The sequence below is a fragment of the Pongo abelii genome, chromosome 1 (assembly GCF_028885655.2).
Source record: "Pongo abelii isolate AG06213 chromosome 1, NHGRI_mPonAbe1-v2.0_pri, whole genome shotgun sequence".
In the NCBI taxonomy this organism is placed as follows: Eukaryota; Metazoa; Chordata; class Mammalia; order Primates; family Hominidae; genus Pongo; species Pongo abelii.
This window is the reverse complement of record NC_071985.2, coordinates 132621224-132648340: the sequence shown is the minus strand read 5'-3', so window position 1 is coordinate 132648340 and position 27117 is coordinate 132621224. Positions and strand designations below refer to the sequence as shown.

Below are 27117 nucleotides of genomic sequence, written 5' to 3'. Positions count from 1 at the left end.
ATATTCCATCCCTACCATCATTGCCTTACTTCAACTTCTCATTATTTCTTGCTGGATAATTGTATCATTGGCATTTCTCCCTTCAGGCTCTTAAGCCTCTTATTCACCCTCCTCCTACTGCCAAAGCCTTCATTTTAAAATGCAAGTATGATTACTTCTCTGATTAATATCTTATGGCAAATTCCAGATTTGGTTAAGTACATAGTCTGTGTGTTCCCTAAAACATTCTCTGTCGCAAAGCAGCAGAGCGTTGGGATTACCAGACAGTGGTGTTCACATCAGACCACCCAGGTTCACATCTCAGGCTTCTAGTTAAAATTGTGTGACTTTGTAGCAAATTGTTTAACACAGGAAGCTGTAAAACAGTAAAAACAGTAAGTACTTTATCATGTTATGAATGCATGCAGTGCACAACACCTAAGTGCTCAATAAGTGTTGCCTGTTATTGTTACAGTATATTATTAATATATTGTAATTGTCCCCATAATAAACTGTAAATACAGTACATGTTAATTATTATTGAGGATGACATTGTAATTGATTACGTCTCAGTCTCTCCATTATACCTCCAATAACTTCGGGGGTAGAAGCTGAATTACTCTTTTTTGCTTCCCTAGAGGTTTACATATTATTTGGTACTCAATTATGTAGGAACTGAGCCACAGGCAGAACCAAGAAGCTGGCTATTGCTTCTGCCCTCGCCTGAGGTGAATTGTTAGCTGCACTGTTCCTTGCAGTCAAGAGCTTGCACTCACTCTCAAGCAAAATGGCATAACTTTGGCTTTTCAGAATATTAAACGAGCGATTCAGCCTTGCCCGCCCCTCAAATAAATGGTGTGTCACCCTAGAAACAAAGATAACACACTCCACATACACAAACACGCACACCGCGAGGAACGAAAGGCCAAGAGTATCAATGCACCAGGGCGCATACACTTCGAGACACAGCTTCGGTGCATCGCAGGGTCCCGATCTTTCTTGCATCTTCAGCTCTAAAAGTCGGCACCTCGGGGTATGCCAGGATCCTCGAGAAAACAGATATAAACACATATTTACCCACAAAACAGAGATAAAGCACAAGCCTGCAGGATAACTGGAAGAGTTATCTTACAGTTGAGACTTTCTGCAACCTGCAGATTTTACCGTGTCCAGGGCACAAATCTTTCAGGGCTCCTGGACACCCCCGCGACCGTCATCTCATTTCTCCGGCAGCTTCCTCGCCGGGACAGCAATGTTCCCAGCGCGGCTCCTCTAAGCCGAGCTATGCGCATGCGCGCTGGCTGCGGACCTGGGCGAACCCGGAGGTTCGTTTCTGCTGACTCCAGTGTCCCGAAAGGCGACGCTTCTCCCGCTTTCTCGCCAGGCTCCTGCAGCCTCAGGCGTGAACCGAGGTTTCTGAACTACTGGGCGGGAGCCAACGTCTCTTCTTTCTCCCGCTCCGGCGGAGGCTTTGTCGCTGCGGGTTGGGCCCCAGTGTGCCCCCCATGGCGGGGCCGCGGGTGGAGGTCGATGGCAGCATCATGGAAGGGGTGAGTACAGAGCGAAGCGGCCGGGGCTGCAGCCAAACCAGGGAGGGGAGCTCTCACCATCGGTGTGCTTACGTCTCTTCTCCCTGTACCCCACCCTTTGCAGGGCGGCCAGATCCTGAGAGTCTCTACGGCCTTGAGCTGTCTCCTAGGCCTTCCCTTGCGGGTGCAGAAGATCCGAGCCGGCCGGAGCACGCCAGGCCTGAGGTAAATCTGGCTGGAGGGGGAGTTGGGCCGTGAAGCTGGGGGATCGGGGGGTCGGGCTGCCGGGCTGGGGCATCGGCAGTCCGAGTGGTGGAACCCAGAAGGTCCCAGACGCAGGTATGGGCGATCCAGGGCGGGGACACTCTGCCTGGGCGGTGGCCTGTGTTGTAAAGTCTTGAAAGCGTGGAGGGGTGAATTTAGAAATGGTCTCGAGTTTTCTCTATTTGACTAAATAGTCTCATTTGCTAAAGAGCTAGCTTTTAAAATGTTTTCCCACCTCACCGGGCATTCCAAATATCCAAATAGCACGTATGAGCTGGCAAGATAGATAGGGCAGAAATGCTTGTGAGGCCAGAGGAAACCCTGTTTTTTAACCAGTGCATTCTGGTGCTGCTGTCAGTTTTAGAATCATAAAACAGGAAAGGATCCTGAGATGTGTTATCCCAGCTTTCATTCATACCTCCAGAGATCTGTTATGACCCGAATTATCTGTTGTGGAGCGGGAAACACCTTGACATTTGACCTTATTTCTTCTGTCTGGGTAGCTGGGCATGCCAATAGTTGAGTTTCAGGTACATGCACCTGTTAGAAGAGGACCCAGGTTTGAAGCCACACTGATTGCTTTGTATGTATTCTGTATTTATTACATTTTAATAAATCAGCGGTCTCAGTCTTTTGCCTACAGTTTTGAAATTACCAAAAGGCAATTACTGATATATGTTAATGTTAATTGCCTTTGTCATAGTTGTTTGCAGCCCTCCAGTTCACCAACAGGGGAATCCAATTCATTAGGCTGTAGGTATTGTATTAGTTTGCTAGGGCTGCCATAACAAAATGCCACACACGGAGTGGAGCTTAAACAACAGAAATTTATTTCCTCACAGTTCTGGAGGCTGGAAGTCCAAGATCAAGGTCCTGACAAGGTTGGTTTCCTCTGAGAGCCATGAGAAAAGGATCTGCTCCAGGCCTCTCTTTTTGCCTCTTCACATGGAGGTTCCTCTGTGCACCTTGCCCCTAGCGTCTCTGTATGTTCTAGTTTTTTGTTTTTTTTTAATAAGGACACCAGTAAGATTGTATGGTGGCCCCATTTTAACTTAATTATCTCTTTAAAGGCTCTATCTCCAAATATAGTCACATTCTGAGATACGGAGGGTTACAGTCTCAGCATATGAATTTAGGGGGAACATAGTTCAGCCCATACAGGCACCATAGATTGTTCAGTCAAGTGCAGGCGAGACTGGTGGCACTGAAATAACTATTAGTTTTCTTCTTTTGCACACTTCTAATTTGCAGCAGTATATCAGGGTATGTATTTATAGTCAGAAATAACTGGTCTGCAAGGAAGCGTTAAAATGATACATACTAGCAGGTAGTCTAGGTGCATAAAAATCCAAAAGGAAGCTGACACTGAAGATGTGGCACTTACTGTGGTTAGACCTTGCTGTTTTCTTGCCATTGCAGTTTTATAAATTTGTCATAAAATGTGGGGATGTAGGCAGTCTGAATGCACACGTTTTGATGCAGTATTATGACCTGAAGGCCTCAACATTTATCTGGACTGGAAATGATTCGAGATTTGTGTGATGGGCAACTGGAGGGGGCAGAAATTGGCTCAACAGAAATAACCTTTACACCAGAGAAGATCAAAGGTGGAATCCACACAGCAGATACCAAGACAGCAGGGTATGTATCACTTAACATTCCATTTAAGTAACCTGGATTTAAGTCCAGGTTTTGCCACTTTCTGGGCAAGTTGCTTAACGTCTATGAGCTTGTTTCCTTACTTTTATGTTTTATTTTTTTGAGACAAGGTATCCCTCTTGCCCAGGCAGGGGTGCAGTGGTGCAATCACTGCTCACTGTAAGCTGTAACTCCTGGGCCCAACAGGTCCTCCCACCTCAGCCTCCTGAGTAGCTGGAACCATAGGCACACACCACCATGCCCAGCTAATTTTTGTATTTTTTGAAGAGACAAGGTTTCGCCATGTTTTTCAGCTGGTCTCGAATTCCTGAGCTCAAGCAATCCATCCATGTTGGCCTCCCAAAGTTTTGGGATTATAAGTGTGAGCCACCACACCTGTCCAATAAATATTTATTGAATTAATGAAATTCATTATTACTGATAGAGGCTTCCCAGTTCAATACTTAAGCATCATTGTGTAAGTGAGTTAAATAAAGATCTGTTTTTTAGTAGCTAGGAGGCTATGTTGAATTCCCTTTCAAACTACTTATGAATATGATTGCTTTCACTTAACTTTGGAGAAGGGAGATAATGGCTCATTTAGAAAACAACCAGGCCAGGTGCGGTGGCTCACGCCTGTAGTCCCAGCACTTTGGGAGGCCGAGGTGGGTGGATCGCTTGAGCTCACAAATTTGAGACCAGCCTGGGCAACATGGCAAAACCCCGTCATATATATATATTTATATATTTATGTATATTTATATATATAAATAAAAATTAGCTGGGCGTGGTGGTACATGCCGGTAGTCCCATCTACTCGAGAAGCTGAGGCTTGAGCCTCGGAGGTGGAAGGTGCAGTGAACCGAGATTGTGCCACTGCACTCCAGCCTGGGTGATGGAAGGAGCCCCTGTCTCAAAAAAAGAAAAGATAATGACCAAACGTTTCACTTTATGAAATTCATCATGTTACATAACTATTTCTTGTGATTTCTCACATTATTTGACTATAAGGACCAAACAGGCAAGTAAAGCAAGGATTACTTCACTAAAACTTCCCATGTGAAATATTTAGCTATCAGTCTTTTTTTTTTTTTTTTTTGTCTGCTAGGCTGGAGTGCAGTGGCATGATCATGGCTCACTGTAGCCTTGACCTCTTGGGCTCAGGCAGTCCTCCTAAAGTGCTGAGATTACAGGTGTGCACCACAATGCCTGGTTAATTTTTAAATTTTTTGTAGAGATGGAGTCTCACTATGTTGCCCAGATTGGTTTTGAACTCCTGGGCTCAAGTGATCATCCCACCTCTGTCTCCCAAAGTGCTGGGATACAGGCATGAGCCACCACGCCCGGCCAAGCTGTGAGTGTTTGTTATTATTAAAATTAATAATTATTAAAATTATTAAAATATTTTATTTATTATACTTTAAGTTCTGGATACATGTGCAGAATGTGCAGGTTTGTCACATATGTACACATGTGCCATAGTGGTTTGCTTCACCCATCAACTGGTCATGTAGGTTTTAAGCCCTGCATGCATTAGGTATTTGTCCTAGTGCTCTCCCTCCCCTTACCACCCACCCCCCAACAAGCCCCGGTGTGTGATGTTCCCCTCCCTGTGCCCATGTGTTCTCCTTGTTCAGCTGCCACTTATGAGTGAGAACATGCAGCGTTTGCTTTTCTGTTCCTGTGTTAGTTTACTGAGAATGATGGTTTCCAGCTTCATCCATGTCCCTGCAAAGGACATGAACTCATTCTCTTTTATGGCTGCATAAAATATTATTCTATCATATCATGAACTCCACAATGACAGGAACTATATCTTAACTTTATACCTGGAACAGTACCTTGTTATATAGTAACTACTCATATCCAGACCTTCACTGTTTTGAAAGCATTTTCATAAACTGCTAGTTTCAAGAATTCTTTTGTAAAACTTTTGAAGAAGGTTTTATTTTTAATTTTTTTCTTTTTTACTTTTTTGTAATATAAAGAAAAGTATCAGAACTTAGCCAAGGTCACACAGCTAATGTGTTTAGTTGAAGATTCAGACCCAGGTTTGGTTATCATTTAAAGCTATTTTTTTCTATGGTGAAATACTGTTTTTCTTTAAAATTCAGGATTTTACTATTCAGACACTAAAATGTTTTTTAACTAGAAACTCAATGGCGTATACCTGCCTTCACAGTTGTCTGTGCTTTAGTTGGTAGTGATGAACAAGAATATAGCTTATTTAAGAGTTTGAAAAGAAAATGCAGAAAAGAAAATGAAAATAAGCCCCTTCTGCCTTCTTCTTAGGAGTGTGTGCCTCTTGATGCAGGTCTCAATGCCATGTGTTCTCTTTGCTGCTTCTCCATCAGAACTTCATTTGAAAGGTGGAACTAATGCCGAAATGGCACCACAGATCGATTATACAGTGATGGTAAGGGCTTTTGTTGTTGACAAACTAAGATGATCTCATACATGCTTCTGAGCCTCCATTCTCTGAATATATCCTGAGTGTTTTTTTGTGACTTTCTTGTTTATCTCTTCATGGTGTCTTTTCTTTCTTTCTTTCTTTTTTTTTTTTTTTTTGAGACAGTGCTGTTGCCAAGGCTGGAGTACAGTTGCATGATCACAGCTTACTGCATACTCAACCTCCTGAGCTCAAGCAATCCTCCTGTCTTGGCCTCCTGAGCAGCTGGGACTACAGGCACACACCCAGCCAATTTTTTTTTTTTTGTAGAGTCGATGCCTCACTATGTTGCCTAGGCTGGTCTTGAACTCCTGAGCTCTAAGGATCCTCCCACCTCAGCCTCCCAAATGTGTCTATTGCAGTAGGGGGTGGGGAATTATGTTTACTTTAAGTTTGTTGTTATATCTTATAATAGTGTTTATAGTGAATTTAAAAAAAAAACTCAAGTGTAGGGCCCGGTGTGGTGGCTCACACCTGTAATCCTAGCACTCTGGGAGGCTGAGGTAGGCAGATCACTTGAGCTCAGAAGTTCAAGACCAGCCTGGGCAACATGGTGAAATCCCATCTCTACAAAAAAAACTATAAATAAAAAACAAAAAACACTACACACACAGAAAAATTAGCCAGGCATGGTGGTGCACACCTGTCCAAGCTACTCAGGAGGCTGAGGCGGGAGGATCACTTGAGCCTGGGAGGTTGAGTTTGCAGTGAGCTATGTTGGCACTCCATCCTGGGTGGTAAAGCAAGATGCTGTCTTTAAAAAAACAAAAAACACCTCGAATGTGATATAAATTATATCAATTGTGATGTGTTATTTTATAAATACAAGGATTATGATTTGGAGGAAAACGCAAACTTTTTTTTTCCATTAAGCCCCTTCCATTCTAGGATCAAACATTTAAAAAATGATTTAAAAAATACTGGCATGCTCATATAACTAGTGGGAGAGAAAAGTGGTATAATCTTTTTTTTCCAGATTTATTAAAGTGTAATTTTCAATTGAATCCACCCTTTTTAACATGCAGTTCTGTGATTTTTTGATAGTGATGTGATTCACAGTTATGAACCATCTACCACAATCAAGACATAGAATAGTTCCATTACTCTAAAAAATTCCCTTATACGTTTTTGTCATCAGTTCTGAGCCTCAGCCCCTGGCAACTGCTGATCTGTTTTCCGTCATAGTTTTGCCTTTTGTTCAGAATGTCATATAAGGAATAATACTGTACGTAGGCTTTGAGTCTGGGTTTTTTGCTCTCCATAATACATTTGAGATTCATCCATGTTGCTTGTATCTGCAATGAAAACTTGAGTTGTGTTCTCATATATGGATGTACCAGTTTGTATATCCATTCATCTATTGAAGGGCATTTGGGTGTTTCCAGATTTTGGCAATTATAAATTAAGTTACTGTTAACATTCATATACAAGTTTTTGTGTGATTGTACATTTTCATTTCTCTTGGGAAAATACTTGCTGGGTTGTTATAATAAGCAAATGTCTAACTTTATAATACATAGCCAGGTTATTTTAGCTTCCAAAGTGGCTACATTTTGCATTATTACCAGTACTATATGAGAGTTCCAGCTGAAGTGGGCACCATGGTGTGTGCCTATAGTCCCAGCTGCTTCATACTTGGTAGGCTGAGGTGGGAGGATCTCTTGAGCTTAAGCTGGAGTCTAGCCTGGGTAATAAGCGAGACCCCATCTCTAAAATAAAAATAAATATCAAATAGAGGGTTCCAGCTGTTCTGTATCCATCCTAGCACTTGATATTTTCAGGTTTTTATTTGTTAAGCTTTTTCTGCCTTTAAAAAAAAACACAAAACAAGGTTAATAACGTGGATACCTCCTGGATACATAGGAAACAACCCAGAGAAATAAGTAAATCTCTAGAGTAGATCTCAAAGAGTTGCCTTAGACATCAGGCTTAAACACCATCTTTCTCTGAAATACTGCCAATTCTAATAGATGGTATAATCTTTTTAAAGTCAGTTCGATGGGATGTATAATAAAAATTAATCTCCCCTCACCTAGTAATTTGACTTCAAGGAAACTACTCTAATTCAATATTGCAAAATGCAGCTAAAGATAAATGTTAAAGGTATTTGAACAGAGCATTGTATACTGTAATTATCGTTATATAAGATATATCATTATCTAATAATGAAAACTTGGAGAACCGTTAAGTCAATTAGTCTAGGATGCCATGGAGTCATTCAGATTTTGTTTAGGAATAATTTTATTATGTCAGGAAAATGCTTATGTTTATAATGTTAAAGCATTGTCTGTGGAATGAGATTTCAACTGTATAAAAAATTGAGATGACAGAATGGAATGCTCTTCACCAATACCCCCTCATTTCTTAAATGTACTATATTGAGATGCATGAGGAAGTATTGGCCTTTGGAGTAGAATAACCACTGATATAAAGTATCCTAAGTTCCAATTTTTTTCGTTAGATAGACTTGCATAGCTCTGATTAAATAAATGTCAAACTTTTAAATTTAGCTACATATCAGTTTTTTTAATTTGAAAAAATGGAACCAGCCTGCATATTCTTATAACACCGTTTGCCTATAGCACCCAGTTACTAGCCAGCAAAGCACTTTTGTTTAATAAATACACTTATTAAATCAGTGAATATTGCTGATTAACCTAATGATAAAAACTGATTTTTTTCAGGTCTTCAAGCCAATTGTTGAAAAATTTGGTTTCGTATTTAATTGTGACATTAAAACAAGGTAAGTTGCTTATTTCTTAAATGTTAGGATCTACTACTTATGCTAGAAGTAGTGGAAAAGTTAGACCCTTAAAGAACTGTCTTTCTGGTACCCACTTAATACACTGCATCTCTTGTAAGAAGTAATTGTACTTTGTGGCTTAAAAATAATGAACAGCAGGGGCATGGGGACTTGAGAGCAGCTACACATCATGGTTATTTATTTCTAGGGAAAATACTTTCAAGGGAATTTTCACACTGAGGTACCCTCATATCTAGTGTTATTTCATGCCCCAGCACAGCTTAAGTGCTCACTGTGTGTAGACAACTGGACTAGACACTAAGGGGTCATAAAAGGAATTATCTTCCACAATGTGATCAGAATTGTTTTCCTAAGAAACACGTTGGGCATTCAAGTTATTTCTCTTTAAGGTTTCCCTTCTGCCACACAATCACTAGGCCATATTTCTTGGTATGGCATTTAAGTGCTTTGAAGTCTTGCCCTAACTTTTCTAACTTCTTCGTCCCTTTCCTCCTTTCAACGTGTTATGTATTCTAACAATATGTTAGCTTGTTATTCCTTAAATATGCTTCGTGCCTTTGGACTTTTGTGTCTTTGTTCATGTTGTTCTTCCCCTGCTCTCCCAAAAGTTAGAAATCCTATGTTTTTTTCAACATGAAACTTATAATTCTTTATGAACTGTGATTGTGCCTCAATCAGAATTCATATTTGCACCTATGTTGTAGCCTTTCTTATAGCCTGACCTGTATTCTAGTAGATAGTGTGTGGAGCCATCTCCCTACCAGATAGTGAGCTCTTTGAGGGGAGGAGTACTGTCTTCTCACCGTCTGCTGTAGAATAAATGACACCAATTAATTGAATTAAAACTTTTTAAGTGTTTTGCTACTTAAATATTCATCATATATTTATTTGAGGACCTACCATGTGCCAGACATTGTTTTAGGCACAGGAAAATAGCAGGAACAATATAGGTAAGTCTAGCCCTCAAGGAGCTTATATTCTACAACAGCACTGTCAAATAGAACTTTCTGCATTGGGGTAAATGTTCCATATCTATGCTGTCTAATATGGTAGTCACTAGCCAAATGTGACTATTGAGCACTTAAAATGTGGCTAGTGCAGCTAGGGAGCTGATTTTAAAATTTTATTTAATTTTAATAGTTTCACATATCTCAAGGCTACCACATTGTATAGTACAGACAAAATTTTGTTTTTTAATGTGTAAAATTTTACAAAATACAGACCCAAAATATTTAGACCTTTCCATGGATTACGTTTGAATATCATTGACATGTCATTTTATTGTAATATAGAGCTTTGTTTTTGTCATGCAATCAGTTTATGTGGGCATTTGTTATACTTTTCATAGGGGATATTACCCAAAAGGGGGTGGTGAAGTGATTGTTCGAATGTCACCAGTTAAACAATTGAACCCTGTAAATTTAACTGACCGTGGCTGTGTGACTAAGATTTATGGAAGAGCTTTCGTTGCTGGTGTTTTGCCATTTAAAGTAAGTTGTCTAGATGTTCTTAGAAATAAAATATATGTGTGTCTTGATAAGTATTATGTCAACTAAATTTTGAAATAATTGAGAGAACTTAACATTTTTTTAAGGAAAGAAATAATGTCCTTTGTGGCAATATGGCTGCAGCTGGAGGCCATTATCCTAAGCAAATTAATGTAGGAACAGAAAACCAAATACCACATGTTCTCATAAGTGGAAGCTACACATTGAATACACATGGACATAAAGATGGGAACACTGGGGACTGCTAATGGGAGGAGGGTGGAAGGGGGCTGAGGGTTGAAACACTATTAGGTACTGTGTTCACTACCTAGGTGATGGGATCATTCATATACCATATCTCAGCGACATGTAATTTACCCATGTAACAAACCTGCACATGTACCTCCTGAACCTAAAATAAAAGATGAAATATATATATTAATGGATACATTAATTAACAAAAATAAAGTTAATTTGTGTAAGCATTTTTAAAAATTCAGTGCTGTCTTGAAAATCAAGTTATTAAATGATGCATGTAAAAGCTATCAATTATTTTATGTGTCTTTGAAGTCTTGAAAACAATTTTCCAAATAATCAGTAATTGTTTTATTCTATTTTTCTGTTTTGCTAAAATAGGTAGCAAAAGATATGGCAGCGGCAGCAGTTAGATGCATCAGAAAGGAGATCCGGGATTTGTATGTTAACATCCAGCCTGTTCAAGAACCTAAAGACCAAGCATTTGGCAATGGAAATGGAATAATGTGAGACAATACTTTTTCCTACACATTAGTTGAGAGCCCTAAAATAGTTATGTAATTAAATTAAAGATTTGTAGGGTTTCTTGGTTAAGTTTATAGTTTTAAGAAGTATTTATTTATTTATTTACTGAGGCGGAGTCCCGCTCTGTCATCCAGGCTGGAGTGCCGTGGCGTGGTCTTGGCTCACTGCAAGCTCCGCCTCCTGGGTTCATGCCATTCTTCTGCCTGAGCCTCCCAAGTTGCTGAGACTACAGGCGCCCACCACCATGCCCGGCTAATTTTTTGTATTTTTAGTAGAGACGGGGTTTCACCGTGTTAGCCAGGATGGTCTTGATCTCCTGACCTCATGATCCGCCTGCCTCGGCCTCCCAAAGTGCTGGGATTACAGGCATGAGCCACCACGCCCAGCCTCAATTTATATTTTTAAGGACATTCCTACCTAAAACACCAGTACAATAAATTAAGACAATTATTCTGAATTGTTTCTGAGGATGGCTTGCCTTTTGTTACCTTATAAGATCCCTTTCCCTTATATAGTGAACTTAAATGTTTAATCAGAAGTTAGGCTTTAAAGCTAGTCCTATGAGAATATTTCCAGTGCATAAAATACTTCAAATGTGAAATCAATTCACAAATAAATATAGCAAAGAGCTTTTTAAAACCAGACTAGAGGCCAGGCGCGGTGGCTTACGCCTGTAATCCCAGCACTTTGGGAGGCTGAGGCGGGCAGATCACAAGGTCAAGAGATCAAGATCATCCTGGCCAACATGGTGAAACCCCGTCTCTACTAAAAATACAAAAATTAGCTGGGCGCGGTGGTGCGCACCTGTAGTCCCAGCTACTTGGGAGGCTGAGGCAGGAGAATCACTTGAACCTGGGAGGCGGAGGTTGCAGTGAGCTGAGATCGCACCACTGCACTCTAGCCTGGCGATAAAGCGAGACTCCATCTCAAAAAAAAAAAACCAAAAAAATCCAGACTAGAACTATTATGTTAATTCAGTTAGGAGTTATAGATTTAGGTATCAGTACAAATTCTTTAACTGATGTTTTTGAAGTATAAAAGTACCATTTGTGAATATTTAAGTTCCAAATCCTCTCATTCAGAATTTCCGTTAAAAGGTTTAAAGTAAATGCTTGCTCTACTTATGATAATACTATCTAAAAACCATAGAACAATACCAAAGTCTCTGCATAATGACCTTTTTATTTAAGATAATTCTGAAACACTTTATAATACTGTATGCCTGTGAAATGGTACCACTTAGTGCTAATGACATGGTAACTTGTTGTGGGGCATGGTAGACATTTCTTAACCTGTGAATTAGAATCTGGTGTGACTTCTCCTGGTCAAGTGGTAAAGGATACTACTGGTCTGATTAAGATAGACAATGTTAATCATGCCACTCTGGATGAAGAATTTTTACTTTTGCAATTTGTTGCCCAGATTTAGTTCTGCCTATTTAATAGTCATTGTTCTCTTGTGTTGTATTTGCATACATTTAGAACATTTATAGCAAAGGTAGTAATAACTTTTTTTCTTGCATAGAATTATTGCTGAGACCTCCACTGGCTGTTTGTTTGCTGGATCATCGCTTGGTAAACGAGGTAAGATAAATGAAGGGGGTCCATAGTTCCCAGTGCTACTGCAGAATTCTTTAATCCATCAGGATTGGAATGTTATAGAATGATGGATGAAAGTTTAAAAGGATGTAGTTAATTGATTCTCTTTTAGAGTCAATTACACTTTCAGACTTTCAGTCTTTCTCCCACCTTTATACTTCGGAAAATTTCAAACCTATGGAAAAGTTGAATGACTAGTTCAACTAGTCATCCATACAACCTTCTCTTAGATTCACTAGTTATGAACATTTAGTTTGTTGTGTATATTTCTGAGCCATTTCAATATAAGTTGCAGGTGCCATGTCTCACCCCTGAATACTGCAGCATGTATGTCCAAAGAGCAATAACTACATAATTATAATACCATTTTTACACCTGAAGAATTTGTCTGTTTTATTCTGACACACCAGATAGCTTCATACATAATGAATTGTTTCCAAAATATTATTTAGAGCGATGTGGGATTTTTTTTTTTGGGGGGGGGGCACATAGCATTTGTTTCTCAAGTCTCTTTAGTCCCTCTTTTAATACAGAATCCTCCCATTACCTTTTTTTTGTTGTTGTTCTTTTCCTGATACATTTTTAAGAGTCCAGGCCATTTTCTCACGGTTTCCCACAATTTAAATTTGTCTGATTGTCTCATGATATATTCAGATTAAATATTTTTATTAAGAATATGACATAGATGATTTTGTGTACATTCCACTGTATCACGGCAGGGGGCACATGATGTTAGTTTCTCCTTTATTGGTGAGGTTGAGTGTGATCACTTGGTTAAGGAGGTGTGTCCTGCAGATCTGTCTGCTATGAAAGTTCCTTTTACCTTTATAATTAACTAGTGATCCAAGAAAATATTTTGAGGCCATCTGATTATCCTGCTCCCATAACAGTTTTCATCCAGTGGTTTTAACATCTATTGATGATTTTTCTCTGCATCAGTTATTACACTGGTGATTTCAAAATTCTGAATGTTTTTGTGAAGGGAAATTTGTTTAAGGTTTGGTATATTAGAGAGAGAAGATACATACATGCATGTGTTTGTTAATATTTAAAGTTACTTTTACCAACCAGGCAACTTTTAGGTGAACTTCTAGTTGTTTGCATGGTCATTGATTGCTTTATTCCTACTTTGTAGCATCTTTAAAAATGCTTACCAAGCTGGGCACAGTGGTACACAACTGTAATACTAGCACTTTGGGAGGCTGAGGTGGGAGGATCACTGAGACCAGTGGTTCAAGACTATCCTGGGCAATGTAGTGAGACTTTGTCTTTGCAAAATAAATAAACATATAAAAATGTTTACCCTAGCTATGCCGTTAAGCCACACTATTACTACTGAATACAAAAAAAAATTAGGAATTCTTCAGTTTGCTCAGTTGGTAAATCTAGAACTAGTTGGGCATCAAATCTGATCAAGAGAATAAATAAAATCACCATTTCCAGTTGAACTCACATAAATGAATTCTGTCTAAAACTGTGCTATTCAAAATGTGGTTGGCAGACAGGCAAACTTGTCAGCATCAACTGGGAGTTTGTTAGAAATACAGATTTTGGGACCTACCTCGGACGTATTGAATTAGAATCCGTGGGAGTGGGGCCCAGGAATCCATTTTAACAAACTTCCCAGGTGCTTTTAATGTATACTGAAGTTTGAGAAATAGTGATCTAAAATATGTATTTGGCATATACTAATTACATATTAGGTGCAGTGAGGAATCAGTGGGGATATTGAGCCACTCCATGCACTATCTACAAGAGTCTTTAGAAGCAAAGAGAATACAAATATAAAACGGAGACTAGGAGCAGACATATTACAAGTAATAAGTACTTAGGGAGAAGTGTGAGTTTGTTTGTATTACTGGTTACCAAATGTGCCAGGTACTGTGTACTAGGGATTCAGAAGTGACAGCTATGATTCCTGCCTCCTGGGTTATTCTGGCAGAGGAAATAGACCAGTTCTATGACAGTGGTATCCCCAGGGTACCATAGGGATACAGGGGAAGCAAAGTGAATCCTTCTGGGGACTGACTGATGCCAAATCTGCCTTCTGCCATTTAATGGTCCTCCAGTGGGTTCTGTGGGTAAATAGTTAGCTGGATAGAAAAGTGAGAGCTAAGGAGGAAGGACAAAGAAATTTGACATACAAAAGTATTCTGGGTGAGGTGGCATGCAGCTTTAGTCCAAGCTACTCGGGAGGCTGAAGCAGGATGATTGCTTGAGCCAGGAGTTTGACAACAGCCTGGCCAACATGGCAAGATCCCATCTCTTAAAAAATTTTTTTTTAATTAGCCCCACATGGTGGCTCACACCTATAGTCCCAGCTGCTCAGGAGGCTGAAGCGGGAGGATTGCTTGATCCTAAGATGTTCAAGGCTGCAATGAGCTATGATTGCACCACTGCATTCCAGCCTGGGTGACACAGTGAGACCCTGTCACCAAAAAAATAGTGTTCTGTGTTTGAGCAAGCAACTGCAAGTGGATAATAGATCTGGGTAAGGGAATGGAGAGGGATGACAACAGAAAGATCGACAGGCCAGATTCTGAAAGGCTATAGGTTATATCTAGGAATTTACATTTCATCCTGAAATATAGAGCATTTAATGAGGGATGTGATATGAGAGTTTTTGAAAGATAATTCAGAGAAGTAGAAGAAAGCCATATTGGAGGCAGGAAGATAAGAGTTTATTACAATTCAGGTCAGAATGGTAAGGGCCTATGCCAAGGAATGCTGGGCTAGAGAGGTGAATACTGATAAAAGGGTATTTGCAAAGGTGAATGGACAATACTTGGTGGCCAGTTGGGTATGGGAAGTGAGGAAGGCAGTGTAAAGTATGACCTTCTAGATGTCTGGCTTAGGTAACTGGATATATTTACCTCTTGTGAATATAGGGGGTAGAGTTAGTTTGCCAGGGTGGATGATAATTTTCAATATGCTGCGTTGAGATTGATTGTAAAGGGATCATTACTTTATCAGTAATACATGGAATTTTTTTACCAGGACTGAAAAAAATTTTCTAATGTTCTGTCAGCATTTTTTTCTCACTTTGTCACATGAAACAACTTGTACTTTGAAGTTGTTTTTGGATAAAACACTTGTAAGAGTACACAGTACTTATTTTTAGACTTAGGGTGTTAGGAGAGAATAGAGGAGAGAGCAACATGCCTGCTGAGATTGACTGACTCCTCCTGGTATCCTTCCTTGTTTCCTATCATGCACGTCAGTCGAATGAGATGTTAGCGAATGCAAAAGTAACTTGTGGTCTTCTCAATCTAGCTTGTCTATATATTAAGGATCTCAGAGAGAATGTCATGACCTCTATTATCCAGATCCCCTTTCATTTCTGATTTAAATTAACTGGATTTAGGGGCAGGGTGTGGTGGCTCATGCCTGTAATCCCAGCACTTTGGGAGGCCAAGATGAGCAGATCACTTGAGCCCTAGCGTTCAAGACCAATCTGGGTAACATGGCGAAACCCTGTCTCTACAAAAAATACAAAAATTGCTTGAGCATGGTGGCATGTGCTTGTAGTCCCAGCTACTCCAAAGGCTGAGGCAGGAGGCGGGAGGATCACTTGAGCCCAGGAGTTGTAGGTTGCAGTGAGCTGAGATCACACCACTGCACCCCAGCCTAGGTGATAGAGCAAGACCCTGTCTCAAAAAAATAAAACAAAACTACCAGACCTTGAATCCTAATTTCTTAGGGTTATCACCAGAAGGAACATTGGCTGCTTGTCAATACCACCATAGGTGGTAGAGGCAGGAAGTTGTAACTAGGGATGTCTTTATCATTGTCTCAGTTACTAAAACCATTTTGATCTTAGTTTCCTTATATGTTGAGCAAGAAGATTAGCCTGGAGAATCTCCAAAATCCTTTTTAACTATAACATTCTTCAATTTTATTTTAAAAGGGTGAGATTTTGTTTTGTCTGAGAAAATCTCGCTGTTTTAGACTGAGGCAGTGTGTTATGATAGAGAGCACTAAACAGAGAGTGAGAAGACCTAAATTTTAGTCCCATGTCCTGTCATTATCATGCATAGTGACTCTGGGCTTTCCTTATCTGAAAAATGATATTGGACCGTGATCGTGATCTATGTTTAAGGATCCCTTCCAACTTTAAGTGATTGCATTATAGACAGAATGTGTTTTGTCTTTCCATTGTTGCGTATCTGTGTGATCTTTCATTACTCTTATCTTACAGTTAGTTATATTCTTTACTATGGGAGCAAAATAATCTGCTGAAATGAATTGTGCCTCTGGTTAATCAATCTTTATTTCCTTTGTATAGAAATTGCCTCACTTATAGCAAGCACCTTACTTCCTTCCCTCAGTGTATGTGGTAATTCAGGGCATCTCTCTGTTTTTGTTTTTGTTTTTTTTTTTTGAGACGGAATCTTGCTTTGTCGCCCAGGCTGGAGTGCAGTGGAGCAATCTCGGCTCACTGCAACCTCCGCCTCCTGGGTTCAAGCAATCCTCCCACCGCAGCCTCCCAGGTAGCTGGGATTACAAGTGTGTGCCACCACACCCGGCTAATTTTTGTATTTTTGGTAGAGACGGGGTTTCACAGTGTTGGCCAGGCTGGTCTTGAACTCCTGACCTCAAGTGATCTACCTCCCAGAGTGCTGGGATTACAGGCGTGAGCCACCGTGCCGGCCTCATGGCATCTCTCTGATGTCCTAAAACAAGTCCTTGAGACCTTTGTTTAAAAACATCCAAAATGTGAGAAGATTGGCAATTAGTTAGAAAAGCATTAAGATTTCAGAAGAAATTGAGATTTTGCTTTTGGGGTGTATAATACTAATAAGCAAGATTCTCATATTTTGCTTATTATGTTCAGTTGCTACAGACTGCTAGTAATGGCAGTTAGTAATGTAGAACCATTCATACCGTTACTATCAAGGTGGCTGGGTGGAAAGGAATGTGAATGGCTCTGAGGAATTCTTTGCTACATGGCAGAAAACTTTAGTGTACCTGCTGTTTTCTAGTACTACAAAGCCAGAAGTTCTTTCCTTTTCCTTTACATCCTCCATCCCTATTTTAGCGTTTTTCAAGGACTCACTTAAGTCCTTCATGCTTTATGAAACCTCAAATTATTCTAGAACCTATATAATCTCTTACTTTTCTGAACTCCTGTCGGGTATATAGTTTATATCACAGAGTTAGCACTTAATTATCCTCTAATTTTCTCATATATGTGTATTTTAAATGCCTCCTTAGCAAAGGGTCTGGTTTCTATTGCTTAGCATGGTAGATAAATAGTGGGTATGCAATACTCCTACAGGTTGAGCATTCCTAATCCAAAAATCTAAAATCTGAAATATTCCAAAATCAGAAGCTTTTCAAGTGGCAATATGCCACAAAACTTTGTTTTATGCACAAAAATCATTTAAAACATTGTATAAGGTTGCCTTCAAGCTATGTGTGTAAGGTATGTATGAACATTAATGAATTTCAGGTTTGTTTATTTATTGAGATGGGAGTCTTACTCTCTTGCCCAGTCTAGAGTGGAGTGTTATGATCTTGGCTCACTGCACCCTCTGCCTCCTGAGCTCTAGAGAGCTTCCCACCACAGACTCCCGAGTAGCTGGAATTATTAGTGTGCGCCACCATGCCTGGCTATTTTAGTAGAGACAGAGTTTCACCATGTTGGCCAGGCTAGTCTTGAACTCCTGTACTCAAACTATCTGCCTGCCTCCACCTCCCAAAGTGCTGGGATTACAGGCGTGAGCCACCGTGCTTAGCTGAATTTCACGTGTAGACTTGGGTCCCATCCCCAAGCTATCGCATTATGTATATCCAAATATTCCTTTTTTTTTTTTTTTTTTTAATTTTGAGACAGAATCTCATGTGTCACCCAGGCTGGAGTGCAGTGGCATGATCTCAGCTCACCATAACCTCCGCCTCCTGGGTTCAAGAGATTGTTGTCCCTCAGCCTCCTGAGTTAGAGCTAAAACTACAATCGCACACAACCATGCCTGGCTAATTTTTATATTTTTAGTATTTCACCGTGTTGGCCAGTCTGGTCTCGAATTCCTCATCTCAAGTGATCTGCCCACCTCGGCCTCCCAAAGTGCTGGGATTATAGGCATAAGCCACCATGCCTGGCTCAAATATTCCAAAATTTTTTAAAAATCCAAAATCTGAAACCTTTTAGTCCCAAGCATTTCGGATAAGGGGTACTCAACCTGTGTTATTATTAATAGCTTTTTATGTACTAGTCTGGGTAATAGATGCTTTATAAATATTATCTCTAATTTCTATAACAACTTTGCAGCATAGCTATTATCATCTCCATCTTCTAGAAGAGGAAATGGCAGTGGCTAACAAGAAGTCAAGATTCACAAAACATGTTTCAAACCATTTCATTCAGTCACGTAAATACTTGGCCAATTGATAATATAAAGAGGGTAATTTATTATATTATTATGACTACTATAAAGAAAAATAGAGTTGCTGGGCATGATGGCTCATGCCTGGAATTCTAACACTTCGGGAGGCTGAAGCGGGAGGATCACTTGAGTTAAGGAGTTCGAGACCAGTCCAGGCAACATAGTGAGACCTAGTTGCTAAAAAAAAAAAAAAAAGAAAAAACAAGAAAAACAAAGAAAAATAGAGTTAAAATTCTACAATTTCCACTTTGGGGAAAATTTTATCATATATAATAAAGTAAATTTGCAAATATAAAATAGAAACAAAACTAACCACATTTTCATTTTTCATAAGACATTTTCATTTGCAGCCAAGAATTTTTTAGTTGAGAGTAAATACCTTAAAATAATAATGTGGCATTCTACTACTTGTGACAGACTTACTTTGTATTCAGTGTTGTACCAAAGATTTGGGATATGTATGGAGAGATAGGGAGTAGGGCAAGAGGGTAAATATTCTGACATATTTAAAATAAGCTAATACCTGTTCAAATCTTAGAGGAAATAAAACTGAAATATTTTATCTGATAATGTTATATGCCCTTTTTTTACATAAAATGTAATTTCCTGACTTTAAAAAAATTCTTTAATTTTTTTTTTTTTTTTTTTTTTTTAAGGCAGAGTCTTGCTCTGTCACCCAGGATGGAGTACAGTGGCACAATCTCAGCTCACTGCAACCTCCACCTCCCAGGTTCAAGTGATTCTCTTGCCTCAGCCTCCTGAGCAGCTGGGATTACAGGCATGCACCACCATGCCCAGATAAATTTTGTATTTTTAGTAGAGATGGGGTTTTGCCATTTTGGCCAGGCTGGCCTCAAACTCCTGACCTCAAGTGATCCATCTGCCTCAGACTCCCAAAGCACTGGGATTACAGGCGTGAGCCACGGCACTGGGCCAAATTCTTTAATTCTGATGGAATTACCTGCAGACTAATTATAACACACGTGCTTTTCTGGGATTTGGGAGGGGAGTTTGTTTGTTTGGTAGATGACATCTTGCTATGTTGCCCAGGCCAGCCTTGAATTCCTGGCCTCAAGCAATTCTTCCACCTTAGCTTCTCAAAGTCCTGGGATTACAGGCATGAGCCACCATGCCTGGCTGCAAGTTTTAATTTTTGAAATAGAGGCATAGCATTATAGGGTCATAACTTAACTTATAAACTGGCTTTATAAATTAGTACATTTTAAATAGGACTAATGAAGCCTATATTTTCCTCCACTACTAGTACATTTAAAGGTATAAGACTTTTGTGTATCCCAAACACTCAGAATATTAAATAACTAAAGATCTTGTTCTAAAAGGTGCATTGAGTGGGTTTTTGAGGCCTAAAAATTGTATAACAGTGCTAATTGGGATATACCAAACTTTTTGTCTCTTAGTAATTAGTTTTGTTTTGTTTAAATGTTGTGCTTATCTTAAGGTGTAAATGCAGACAAAGTTGGAATTGAAGCTGCCGAAATGCTATTAGCAAATCTTAGACATGGTGGTACTGTGGATGAGTATCTGCAAGACCAGGTAATGACACATTTAGCTTAAAAACCCTCTAACCTGTTAGATTTGAATATGTGATAATTAGATTGAATATCAATTTAAATAATTGACTTTCAGACACTAATTAGCAAGTCCTACTTCAATAATTTAAAAAAATATTCTGGGATTTGCATTCCTCAAATTTCACCCCTCATTTTACTTTACCTGTCTACAGTGTTTGGCGCAGTTGATCACTCCTTCCTTCTTGAAGTATTTTCTTTCCTTGGTTTCTGAAATACTGTTATCTTCCTATCTCACTGGCCATACATTCTAGTCTCCTTTGCTAGTTTATTGTGGTTTTCATCTTCTCAACAACTTTTTTTTTTTTTTGGTGGAGACAGAGTCTTGCTATGTTGCCCAGGCTGATCTCGAACTCCTGGTCTCAAGTGATCCTCCTGCTTCAGCTTCCTGAGTAGCTAGGCCTACAGGCGCATGCTGTCATGCCTAGCTAAATTAAAACTTTTTTTGGTTTTAATTTTTATAGAGACGAGGTCTCAGTATGTTGACCAGGATAATCCTAAACTCTGACACCCAAGTGATCCTCCCACTTTGGCCTCCCAGAGTTTTGAGATTAAGGGCCAGGAGCCACTGTGCCTGGCCAACTTCTAAATTTTGATGAGCCCCTGGACTTCGGCTTATACTTGTTTTCTTTTTCTGTAGTTGCTCCCTCTCTTAGTTTGTCCAGTCTCATGGCTTAAGTACCGTCTTTATGCTAACAACTCCCAAATTTATATCCGAAGCCCAGGCCTTTGTCTTTAACTCCTTACTCATAATATCCCCTATGCCTGTCAACACCTCCACTTGGACGTGTCACAGAACTCTCAAACTTAGCACGTTGCAGGGCGTGGTGGCTGAAGCCTGTAATCCCAGCACTTTGGGAGGCCGAGGTGGGTGGATCACGAGGTCAAGAGATCGAGACCATCCTGGCTAACACGGTGAAACCCCGTCTCTACTGAAAAAATACAAAAAATTAGCCAGGCGTGGTAGCGGTTGCCTGTAGTCCTAGCTACTCGGGAGGCTGAGGCAGGAGAATGGTGTGAACCCGGGAGGTGGAGCTTGCAGTGAGCCGAGAATGCACCACTGCACTCCAGCCTGGGCGGCAGAGCAAGACTCCGTTTCAAAAAACAAACAAACAAACAAATAAAAAAAACTTAGCATGTTCACTCACAGTGAGAAGTGATACTGAATATTTCCAAATATCGTTTTTATGGTCTATTATCTTTATAGATTTTCCTTTCTACCATACTTTTGTCTCCTTAATCCCAAATCAGTAGTGTCCACATTTAGAAATATAGTCCTCGAGATTTCTTGACCTGTTTCTTAAGACAGTTTCTGTTATTTCTAGTCTCTTCCTTCTTGCCCAGGTCTACTTTAAACTCCCAGTAAAGTCTCAGTATTAGTCTGTCTATTCAGCTGTTAAAATGTAATTTAAGAGAGTAGAATAAACATCATATTATATATACCAACTTGTAGAGATAGTTGGTCTAAATATATTACTGTTCTGTATTTTACTTGTAAATATTAATTTAAAAAATTCTATGTTGAGAGCTGCTACCAAGGCTTTTTGTACTACTCACAGACTTAGGGTAACAGGTTTTCTGTCATCTTCTGAGTACTTCTGGAAACCTAAAGAAATAGAAATTCTTTTTTAGCAATTTTTATTTCTAGTAGTATTTTTATTATGGGCAGCAGTGGAATTATAACACCAAATATTAATAAATGTGTGAGATTTTTCTTTGTTCTTTTTTAAATAGCTGATTGTTTTCATGGCATTAGCCAATGGAGTTTCCAGAATAAAAACAGGACCAGTTACACTCCATACGCAAACCGCGATACATTTTGCTGAACAAATAGCAAAGGTGAGTATTCTATCAGAAAGGGAAATTGATATTTTGATTTTTATTTTAGCCAATTTTGGGTTAAATTTTAATAGGAAACTTAATAGTAATCATAATTGCTGTCACTGTTTCCTGTGTGACAGGCACTGAGCTAATTTAGCAATTTATCTAAACTGTCTAGTCAGCATAACTATTGTAGGTGGCTATTTATTATTATTCCCATTATAAATATGAGTAAAGTGAGGCAGAGAGATTCATTAAATTGTTCAAGGCCACATGGATTTTTAGTGGCAGAGCTGAGCTTTGAGCAAACCTGGGAAAGCATACTTCAAAACCCGTGTTATAATCACTGTGTGGTACTGCCTTACAGAGTAAGTAAAGATGTTTTGTTGTGAACTGTGATATCAAATCACAAGGGATTCATAGTTGGCTATAAAAAAAATTTATATAAAATTTTAGACATTTTATTTTGTTGATTCTATTTGTAAAATAGAATATTTGTTGAAACTAATATTCACCGTCCTCTGAAATTTAGTAGAGTTGACATAGACTTTTTAATGAAGAAGGATTTATCATTGTATGAGCTCATATTCATACCTTTCCTACAGGATTCTTTTTTTTTTTTTTTTTTTTTTTTGAGACAGGGTCTCGCACTGTTGCCCAGGCTGGAGTGCAATGGCATGATCTTGGCTCACTGCAACTTCTGCCTCCCAGGCTCAAGTGATTCTCCTGCCTCAGCCTCCCAAGTAGCTGGGATTACAGGCACATGCCACCACACCCGGCTAATTTTTCTATTTTTTGTAGAGATGGGGTTTTGCCATGTTGCTTATGCTGATCTCAAACTTCGTAGCTCAGGTGATCTGTCCACCTTGGCCTCCCAAAGTGTTGTGATTATAGGTGTGAGCCACCATGCCTGGTCTGGATTGTTAATTTAAAGAAACAATAGGTATATTTCATCATGAAACTAATGTAATTTCTTTATAGGAAATAGAGGGGAAAAGCCTTCTCATAATTTCCCCTTGCCGGTAAAACCACAGTTGACATTTAGGTGTTTTCCTCTTCTCCTCAATTGTTTCTCTTTGCATTTTTTGTAGTTAATGCATACAGTTTCATTTCTTGCTTCTTTCAGTAACATGTAGCATATTTCCCATTTTGCTTATTCTTTATAAAGTAATTTTATAAAGAAGTATAAAATTTATAACAATTTTATAAGGGAAGTTGCTAATCTTAAGCATTTTTATTATTATTGTTTTTGAGACAGGGTCTCACACTGTTGCCCAGGCTGGATTGCAGTGGCACAAACCTCCTGGGCTCTCAAACGATCCTCCCACTGCAGCCTCCCAAGTAGCTGGGGCTACGGGAGTGTGCCACCACACCTGGCTAATTTTTTGATGTTTTGTAGAGATGGAGTCTTGCCACATTCCCAGGCTGGTCTTGAACTCCTGGGCTCAAGCAGTCCTCTGACCTCAATCTCCCAAAGTGCTAGGATTACAGGTGTGAGCCAGCATGCCCAGCCCTAGTCTTAAGCATTTTTTAAAGTGACAAAAGTAACATATATTAATTTAAAAAATTAATCATTACAGAAGTGTCCCAAACACAAAACCACTGTTGCTGCCCTACTCCTATTTGTATGATGATCCTTTTTCTTTTCCTTTTTTTTTCTTAAGATAGAGTCTTGCTCTGTTAGCCCAGGTTGGAGTGCAGTGGCACGATCTTGGCTCACAGCAACCTCTGCCTCCCAGGTTCAAGCGATTCTCATGCCTCAGCCTCCAGAGTAGCTGGGATTACAGGCGTGTGCCACCATGTCCAGCTAATTTTTGTACTTTTTAGCAGAGACAGGGTTTCACTGTGTTGGCTAGGCTGGTCTCAAACTCGTGGCCTCACGCGGTCTGCCTGCCTTGGCCTCCCAAAGTGCAGGGATTACAGGCGTGAGCCACCGCGCCTGGCCTTTTTTTTTTTTTCTTTTAAGAGACAGGGGCTTGCTCTGTTGCCCAGGCTGGATTGCAATGGCAGTATCATAGCTCACAGCAGCCCTGAACTGCTGGGCTCAAGTGATCCTTTCACCTCAGCCTATCAAGTAGCTAGGACTGCAGCTGTGCACCACCATGCCCTGCTAATTTTTTTTTTTGTTTGTTTGTTTTTTTGTTTTTGAGAGATGGGATCTCCCTGTGTTGCCCAGGCTGGTCCTGAACTCCTGGGCTCAAGTGATCCTCCCACCTCAGCTTCCAAAATGCCGTGATTACAGCTGTGAGCTACTGTGCCCAGTTTGATTCTTGATTATGTATACTTTTAATTGTTATTAAGAAACATAGATAAATTTTTGTTAAATTGTAGGAATGACTGATGGGAATTAAAGGCAAGTTGTATTTGATGTCAAGAGTGTTAACTCTATTTTTTTGTTATTCTACTTATGCTATATTTATAACTATTATTTGTCTGTCTCTCCTTATAGATTGATCTCCTTAATAGCAGAGATCAGGTTTTATTCATTATATTCTTTACTTTTTACAGTACTTTACATATGGTAGATGCTTACTTGTTATTTGAAATGTATACATAATGGAAAGTGCTATGAACCTGTGTATAGCTCGTATCTTGCTCAGCTTTGTTGTGTATAAACTGGGTGACTTGGGGCAAGTTTCTTATCTTTCTTTGTCTCAATGTAAATAGTTATCTGTAAAATCAGACTTAAGCTAGATAGGCCTGCTATGCTCCTTTCAGGTCTACATATTTGTAGTTTTAAGTAGGTTTATGTATAGGCTAGAAATGATTTTCATAGCTGCTACTTGTGTTTCATATTTACATAATGCTTGTAATTTGAAAAATATATAAACACATACATATATTACTAATTAATTAATATGGTTATCTAGCTCAGAATTCAGCATTTATTCATTCAACAGTAATTTCAAGTGTCCACTCTGTGTCAGTACATTACCATGTAATGCTGAAAGTGAAAGAATTTTTGAACATTACTATTCATTCAGTAAGGCCCCAGAGTGATGGTTTTCAAATTGTACTTCCAAGAATCCTAAGATTTTAGGCATATTTGAAATCCTTTTGCCACAGACTTAACCTATTTAATTGTTTTGATTTTTTTTTTTAAGACGTTGATGGGAGTTGTGAGGAGTCTTCCTGTGTTGCCCAGGCCAGCCTCCTGAACTGAACTCAAATGATCCTTCCACCTCAGAATAGCTGGGATTATAGGTGTGCACCACTGCACCTGGCTAGTTGTTTTGATTGTAAATTTAGTTTTGTTAAAATGAATCACATTTGCTTTAAAAATAATGATGTTTTCAAAATACAGTGATATAGGCCAGGCACAATGACTCATGCCTGTAATCCCAGCGCTTTAGGAAGCTGACGCAGGAGGATCACTTCAGCCTAGGAGTTTGAGCCTGGGCAACAAAGTGAGACCCTGTCTCTACAACAGAATTAAAAATTAGCCAGGCATGGTGGCATGTGCCTGTGGTCCCAGCTACACTGGAGGCTGAGGCAGGAGGATCCCTTGAACCCAGGAAGTTGAGGCTGCGGTGAGCCGTGTTCATGCCACTGCACTGCAGCCTGGGTGACAGAGCAAGACTCTGTCTCAAAAACAGAACAAAAACAAAAGCAAAATACAATGATACAGATAAAATATTTCAAAGCCAACTTTAGTTACTAAGTGAAAAATGTGATATTAAGCCCAGTACATTAAAGATGAAGGAAGATGTTAATCACCACCACCACCCCTCCTCCCCACATACCTTTTCTGAACTGGATTTTTTGAACGATATATTTAGGGAACTAAATTAGCAAGAAAAAATGTAAAGAAATTAAAGGGTAATTTGTTACTTGACAAGATAAAAGTAGAAATGTTTTAGAAAAATTTTAGGGCGTAGGGAATACAGTTGTGTTAAAATTACCAGTTGAGGTTTCAAAATTGTTATTTGCCTAAGCTGTACATCTGAGCTTTCTGATTCAGTGTGCATGGAAGGGGCCCAGGCATATATATTTGGACAAAACTCACAGGTATGTATACCTCTGAACAAGAATCATAGTTGTACAATGAAATGTGTTATCTTTAGGCTATTAAGTTTCTTTCTCATCAATCATTTGATCTTTGTGTCTCTGTAGGTTTTTCAATAAAACGGGCTTGACATTAACTCTCTGCCTACATAAGTTGGAGTTGTGGGCTCTTTCCTCCATCTCTCTTCATATTACTTATATACTCCTCTTCTGATTTCAGGCTAAATTTATTGTGAAGAAATCAGAAGATGAAGAAGACGCTGCTAAAGATACTTATATTATTGAATGCCAAGGAATTGGGATGACAAATCCAAATCTATAGAGTATTTGCCTCTTAAATGATACCTCATTGATATATTGCACTATTTCATAAATACTATAAAATAATGACTAGGAAGTAACTTACTAAAGGCTATGACTTAAATTCGAAGATGAAGTACAGTGTTCTAGGTTTGCTGAGAATGCTTCATCAAATTAATCTCACTTTGAATATCTCCTGAGAGATGGACAATGAAAAATATCAGTTGGTGGATATGTGTCATAGCTGATTTCAATATTGAAGTATTGAAATAAAATACTCTTTACACCTGAAGTAAATACATTTTTCTTTTTTATGTAATTAATTAAATCAGGGATATAGATTTGATCTGTAATTTGGGTATAATACTAATCTCTTTGCTGAAATCACATCTAAAGTATAATGAGGCAACTTTATGCAAATGTACTTGCTGTGACAACAATAACATTTTCCTTTTTTTTTTTTTTTTTGAGACAGAGTCTGGCTCTGTCACCCAGGCTGGGGTTCTGTGGCGCGATCTTGGCTCACTG

General features: G+C 39.2%; 1 protein-coding gene across 3 annotated transcripts; it reads left to right on the top strand.

The window, feature by feature from the left end:
• The first annotated feature begins 1336 nt into the window (after positions 1-1336).
• RTCA (RNA 3'-terminal phosphate cyclase) lies at positions 1337-26881 on the top strand. Of its 3 annotated transcripts, NM_001132824.1 has the most exon segments (11): positions 1378-1529; positions 1633-1733; positions 3270-3413; positions 5703-5826; positions 8544-8602; positions 9972-10113; positions 10747-10871; positions 12415-12473; positions 20334-20428; positions 22198-22302; positions 26510-26881. In NM_001132824.1, coding segments are annotated over 11 exon segments (1101 nt in total). In that variant the 5' UTR covers positions 1378-1484; the 3' UTR covers positions 26612-26881.
• Positions 26882-27117: the final 236 nt, after the last annotated feature.